At 35.6% G+C, this 7,411-nt stretch overlaps 1 protein-coding gene across 1 annotated transcript; it reads left to right on the top strand.

The window, feature by feature from the left end:
• The first annotated feature begins 3,047 nt into the window (after positions 1–3,047).
• On the top strand, positions 3,048–7,082 carry LOC106445216 (CDPK-related kinase 7). The gene is made up of 11 exons (XM_013886734.3): positions 3,048–3,825; positions 3,906–4,036; positions 4,133–4,174; positions 4,276–4,384; positions 4,483–4,561; positions 5,034–5,330; positions 5,409–5,521; positions 5,610–5,717; positions 6,139–6,201; positions 6,285–6,452; positions 6,527–7,082. Exons 1-11 carry the CDS (start codon positions 3,361–3,363, stop codon positions 6,662–6,664), a joined length of 1,713 nt encoding a protein of 570 aa, XP_013742188.1. The 5' UTR covers positions 3,048–3,360; the 3' UTR covers positions 6,665–7,082.
• The last annotated feature ends 329 nt before the right edge of the window (positions 7,083–7,411 follow it).

Raw genomic sequence — 7,411 nt, forward strand, 5'->3', positions numbered from 1 at the left:
GAAAAAGGAAAGAATCTGTGACAATGTTATTCCATTATACTATTATATTATAGTAATCGTATAAGTTATAACAAAATAGCTGACAGAAAAAGGGAGAAAGAATCTGTAGATCTAATCATATAGTATAGTATTTATTCATCTGATTATGCTCTGTAATGGTATGCGTCTTCAGAGCGAGTTTTCTTCACGATCAAGAAATTTTAATCCGTTGCTTTTATATTATATACATGGGGAATTGCAAAACCAACATCACAAATTTAAAGTTTGTTACAATAGATATAAGATTGAAATATTAGCTTTTTTTTTTCATTTTAGCAATCTTGTAAGTGGTGATTGTTGGTTACTGAGACTAATATAGAGTTTAGTTTTCGACCAAAAAACAAATATAGAGTTTAGTAAAAAACTGTTACAACGCAAATGCCTAAATACGTACTCCTGTTATACCCTGGCGAGGAAATTTTTTAATGATCAATAATGAAAAGGGAATATGAATATCTCCAACGTGCATGTGCTTTCTAGCCATCTTCTCCTCGTATTCTTCAGTATCTTTTATTATTCGCCATACCAAATAAGGTTATTCTTACTATTATTTATGTTCATTTAATTTAATCCAATGATTACTACGTTTGTTTAGTTAAATACTCGTAAAGCTGGTCGCTATAGTTAACTACCACCGTCTCATCTTGTAATATGCATTCAAGGATTTGTCGAAAGAAACATTCAAGGACACATATTTAGAAAAAGAATATTTGAACATATATAGAAACAATCAATCTTCTACAAGCAATTCATAGACGCTGCATTAGGGACAATGTGTAGAATGTATAATGGAAGAAATCATTTGTGCACCCTATATTATTAGCGGTAATACAAAAACGAAGTATATACGCACGCCATATTAATAATGATCAACACAATCCAATATATATCCAATATATAAAAAAATTAAAAATCCAATGAGTGTGTTCATTATTCAAAATTTAAAACGGTACAATACAAACGAAAAGATGGTATATAGATTATCCAAAGCATAAATTGCAAAATAAAAATTTAAAGCTATTTCCAAATGTATGATTAACCAAATAAGGATTTGAGAAAACACAAATGATAAAAAGAGATGATGGGCCAGTTAAAATTAAGTAAAAGAACGAGGGGCCAAAACACATATACATCCAAAATACCCTTAAATTTGTCAAAGTTGGAATTCAACAAACAAGCAAAAGTCTCTCAATACTTGTGTTTTACACGATCACACAGCTTGCCATGTTCACATAACATATAAAATAATAACAAAGTCCACACCAACTTCATATTTTACTATATTAGTTCATCATGTTCAATTGTTCATGATATGGGGGGAAGGATTTAAGAATAATAAAGCAATGAATGAAACATTGAGTTTTGTGTTGAATGAGGACAGGCTGGTTTGGTTAAGGTAGGATCCACAAACTAGCAAACCCCACTCTCAATGTTATCATTGTTATTTCAATGTATGTAATGAGGAATATGACTTTTTTACTTAGCAACTAAAACTCCACAGTGATTCCGTTTTTAATGAATAAAATGTTTCGGAGAAAGAAAAACAAAAAAAACAAATCTTTCTTTTGTTAGATTCTCTTTCTTTGATGCTCTTTTTCTCGTTGCTCTAGTTTTGTCAAGTAGGTCTAGACATTCATATACTCGTTCAAGTTCATATTGAAAATTTTGGTTTTTGGTTTCAGTTTTGTAGGTCATTTTCTACATATGTTAGGATCGGTTCAGTAATTATTATTTTGGGTTTGAGCATATTTTATATATACAGTATGTCTAAGAGCAGTTTTGTATTTGAGTTCATTTAAGGTTCAATAATATTTTAAATTCAAATATTTTTAGATATCATATCAAAATAAACATAAAATTAAATATTTAAATATTTCTTTAGATTTCAATTATTGATTTTGAATATTTCTATAAAGTTGTTTTAGATTTTCGCATGTTTCAGGTTATCAATTCGTAAATAATACTTCAGATTTATTTCATATCACCGTACAAAAAATACTCATGTATTTTCACAGCTTCAGGGGTGATTGGAATGAGCTGTAAATTTATGTTTTTGGCTGTAGAATTTAAGCTGTGGATTTATTTGATGTACATTATTTTGTTGTAGCTTTGTAATGCACTATCTTTTGCTCTATAACTAAAGTTCTCTACAACCATATTTTAATTTTGTAAAGATTTTTTTACCATAATATTTTTAAGGAAAAGAAAACTCGATTGATTTTTTTTTGTACCACAAACTTCATTAATTAGAATTTAAATCTCCAAAGGGTACAAAGCAGAGTTTTCAGAAAACAGAGCATGTTTAGCCAACACATCTAATTCAATGTTTCTGGTACGAGAAATCCAAATAAAGGAACATAATTCGAAAGAAGCCGCGCAATGGAAGATATCCACAACTATCCCATACAATTCCGGAGGCGCCGATTGCGATTTTAAAGCTGCTATCAGTTGAGCAGAGTCAGACTCAAAGATTACCTGCTGGATTCCCAGCTCCTTACACTTCATCATCAGGCCCTCAGCACTAAGCGGAGATCTGACTGATCTCGAGAAGATTTCAAACTGAACTAGAAAACTCGATTGATTGACATATATGATTGTAGACTAAATTTTGGCTGTCTAGAGCAATCACCCTCTTAAATATCATATATATATATATATACAGATTTAAGCTTTTTTTTGATAAAGGATTTAGGCATTATTTTTGTAGAGAAATTGCATCCAATAACTCAACAAAAAACCAAAATTAACAAACTAACCAAAATCACACTCTTTTTCTTCTTTTCTCTTCCTATATCTCTCTAGCCTCTCTCTAAAAAACTAATTTTGATTTTTGTTTTGGTTATTTCACAAATAACCCCATTTTTGTATGGGATGTCGGGTTTCAGATTTTTTTTACCCTTAGGTTATTCGGTCTATTGCTAAGCATCTTCTTTTACTTTTGTACCTCCTCTCAACTTTTATTCTTACCGCCTTTTGCTTTTTTTCTTTTCCTCGTCTCTACTCTCCTTCCTTCTCATTGGAGTGAATTTAACTTCCTTCCTTTCCCCTTCTCCTTCTTCTCTTCTCTTCCACTCTTCCTGCTCTCTGTTTTTCAGTTATCTTCTCCTCTCCCCTTGATCTCGCATTCTCTCTCGATTCCGTAAAGTCCAACTCCTTTTCCTTCTCTGATCTCTGCGATTACGTCTCTCCACTCTTTTCCCGGAAAAAAAAATCGCATCTTTTCCCGGAAAGTTCTCACCTTTCCGTTATTTCAGTCTCTGGGTTTTCTTCACACGACAGACATTACCTTGTTTGTAATTGTCCGAAAAGCATCAAACTTTGATGGGTCTCTGTCATGGAAAACCTAACGAACACCAATCGAAACAGAGCCTCTCAATCACCAACGAGGAGAAGGAAGAAACTAAGACTCCTTTCAATCTGTTTAGTCCATTACCAAGCCTCTTCAAAACCTCCTCACCTGCGGTATCCTCCTCTAGCGTGAGCTCCACGCCACTACGCATCTTCAAGCGTCCTTTCCCACCTCCTTCACCCGCCAAGCACATACGCGCCTTCCTCGCGCGTCGTCACGGCTCCTCCGCTAAGCCTGACCGAGCTTCGATCCCTGAAGGTGGTGAGTGTGAGGCTGGCCTTGATAAGGCTTTTGGATTCTCGAAGCAGTTTGGTGCGTACTATGAGATTGATGGTGAGGTGGGTCGTGGTCATTTTGGGTTTACTTGCTCTGCTAAAGGGAAGAAAGGTAGCTCGAAAGGTCATGATGTTGCTGTCAAAGTTATTCCCAAATCAAAGGTTGGCTCATGGATATAACATTCTTCTTTGAGCTTTTGAGTGTTCTATTTATATTGTTTTGTTATTTTTTTTTTTTGTAGATGACTACGGCAATTGCAATTGAGGATGTTAGAAGAGAAGTGAAGATACTGAAGGCTTTGACTGGTCACAAGAACCTAGTCCAGTTCTATGATGCCTTTGAAGATGATGAGAATGTTTACATTGTCATGGAGTAAGCAAAAACTTTGCTTCGTAGACAGAACCATCTTGCAATTGAATGTTTGAGATAAAAGTAACTAAATGTATTTTTTTTTTCTCTTGTCGTCAGGTTATTGAAAGGAGGTGAACTCTTAGACAAAATACTTCAAAGGTAACTGCCACATCATACATGATTCTGTCTTGCCTATAGTTTATAATGTGTATCGTGCTCTGACTGTTTGAGTTTTTTTTAATCGTTTGGGCTCTGATCAGGGGAGGCAAATACTCAGAAGATGATGCTAAAAAAGTAATGGTTCAGATTCTTAGTGTAGTAGCATACTGTCATCTTCAAGGTGTGGTTCACCGTGACCTCAAACCTGAGGTAATAGAACCTAATCTTCGCTGAGTTGCTTAAGTTATGCAGATTGTTCTCTTATCCTTACTGTTTCTTTTTCTATGTTTGGTTTTCTTTGCTTGCAGAATTTTCTCTTTTGTACAAAGGACGAGACTTCTCCTCTGAAAGCCATTGATTTTGGTCTCTCCGACTATGTCAGACCTGGTAAGAGGTTTCAAATGTGTATCCTTTTGAAGCTTAACACTAGGCCTGAACCGAACATACCGATATAAACTGAAAACTTCGGTTCGGTTTGATTCATCAAGTTTAAAAAATTCAGTTTTCGGTTCGGTAACTGGTTTTGTTCGATTTTCTAAATATTTTTTTAACAAAGTGTACCAATCTTTAACCAAATTTCCAAACCGAATTAACCAAACTAACCAAAATCCAAACCAAACTTAACCAAAAATTTCCAAAAATTTAACCAATTTAGCCAAATTTGAAACTTCGGTAGAAATTTACCTAAAACCGAACCGAGCCAAACTTTTCTGGTTCAATTCAGCGAGATTTCAGCCGAACTGAACTAACTGAATTCCAAACTAACCGATCCAAAAACAAAACTCTGAATTAACTGAACCCGCATGCCTACTTATCACAATGGTAGAAGTAAAAATTAACATTTTTGTTCTTTCTGCAGATGAGAGGTTGAATGACATTGTAGGAAGTGCTTACTACGTGGCCCCTGAAGTGTTACACCGTACATATGGAACTGAAGCAGATATGTGGAGCATTGGAGTGATTGCTTATATACTTCTCTGTGGTAGCAGACCCTTTTGGGCCCGTTCTGAATCTGGAATCTTCAGAGCTGTTCTTAAAACAGAACCCAATTTCGAAGAAGCTCCCTGGCCATCTCTTTCACCTGAGGCATTAGATTTCGTGAAACTTTTGCTGAACAAAGATTACCGTAAGAGACTAACTGCTTCACAGGCTTTGTGTAAGTCTTAAAAACCATCTTGATGCTTCTATAATCATATTAGTCTCACTTTATAACATAGAATTGGTTTATATCCAGGCCATCCGTGGCTGGCCGGTTCACATGAACTAAAGATAACATCTGATATGATCATTTACAAGCTGGTAAAAGTATACATTATGTCATCTTCTTTAAGGAAAACGGCTTTATGGGTGAGTCAGATTGTTCAGTAGTTACTTTCAACCTCATGCCTAATATATGAAAAATCCATAACTGATTCTTTCTTTTTCATGTTAACAGGCTCTTGCCAAAACATTAACTGTACCGCAGCTGAGTTATCTGCGTGAGCAATTTAATCTGTTGGGACCAAGCAAAAACGGATATATCTCAATGCAGAACTACAAAACAGTGAGTTTCTGTTTTTTTTTTCCAACTAGGCCTGCGGGCTCCGTTTCTTCAGTTAGTTCGGTCGAAATCTTAAAGTGAACCGAAAAAAATTCGTTACGGTTTGCTGTTAGTTCGGTTTCAAAATTTTCTAAAGTAGTGTTTGGTTTTTGGTTTGAAATTGAATAAAATCCAAAAAAAAACGGTTAAGTTTGGTTATTTCAGTTTGGATTTTGGTTAGTTCGGTCAGAATTTTGGTTAAGATTGGTATTGTTTGGTAATTTTTTGTTTTTTAAAGATAACCGAACTAACCCGTTACTGAACAAAACTGAACTTCTCGGTTTGGTTAGGCAGGTTCGGTTCGGTTAATAACCGCAGGCGGCCGACTTCCAACTTCTCTTTGGTATCTTTCTGTTTTCTTACGGAGTCATTACAAAATTTGCAGGCGATCATGAAGAGTTCGACAGAGGCTACAAAGGATTCAAGAATCTTGGATTTTGTAGACATGGTAAGGCTATAAGGGATTAAGTTAATTATTCACTATGTTTTGTTGGGTTAAGATGGTAATAGTTTGCATTTTTGCATTTGTAGATTAGTTGTCTTCAGTACAAGAAACTAGACTTTGAAGAGTTTTGCGCTTCGGCTTTAAGTGTTCATCAGCTAGAAGCAATGGGAACTTGGGAGCAACACGCACGTCGTGCTTATGAGCTGTTTGAGAAGGATGGAAACAGAGTTATCATGATCGAGGAGCTTGCATCGGTATACACATTCTTACCCCTTTTTCTTAAATTATATCTGTCTTCTGTGATTCTTGATGTGTGTTTTGTTGATAGGAGCTCGGTCTTGGACCATCAGTACCAGTTCATGTTGTGCTTCAGGATTGGATAAGACATTCTGATGGCAAGCTAAGTTTCTTGGGTTTTGTCAGACTCTTACACGGTGTGTCCTCTCGGAGATTGCAGAAAGCGTAGAGAAGCTTTCTTACCTTCACTCACGCATCTACTTCTCCTTAGCCTGCCTCTAGGAGATGAACCTCACACCAAGTCTAAATATTAGACCTGATAGGTAACTCGAGAGGAACTTAACCGCTGCAGAGCTACCACATTTGTCAGATGAAGTTGCAGTCTAGGAGATTATATGGGTTCTTTTTGCTCTGTTTCATGGTAGTCTTTTTTTTTTCTCTTTGTTTTGGTGAAAGATAAGAGTCTTTATTGTTCAAGAATGGTGCTAACGAGATTAAAAGGGGTTGTACAGAAGAAGAAACATACCCACTTCCCCATTGAAGTGGTCTCTTTCTTCTTTCTTGTTCCTTTGTAATAAGAACACATACCTCAGTTCTTACCTTGACAAAAGTATCAATTTATATTTGATGCTCATCAATGAGCAAGATATCTTGGTTTATCAACAATCCCTAACCGATTATTTCGTGACATCTCTTCGTTGTAAGAGACAGCATATGCTTTCGGACAAGTACTTGTATTGGGGAAACATAGTAGATTGTCCTGGGAAAAACTGCGAGACTTGGGCACGCTTAAGTCAAGTCATCAAGAATCTATCCTAAGGTGTGCGGCCATGTTGTTTTATAGGACCTTTGTAATGCCTTCTAAAACGTGCATCAATCCATTACATAACAAGAAAGGTATACTTGAACGATCTCATAACAAAACTAAGCTTAGTGACAAAATGTTGTTTTTGTTGTTGATGTGAATTATAAAACC

Source organism: Brassica napus, chromosome A4 (assembly GCF_020379485.1).
Source record: "Brassica napus cultivar Da-Ae chromosome A4, Da-Ae, whole genome shotgun sequence".
NCBI classification, from domain to species: Eukaryota; Viridiplantae; Streptophyta; class Magnoliopsida; order Brassicales; family Brassicaceae; genus Brassica; species Brassica napus.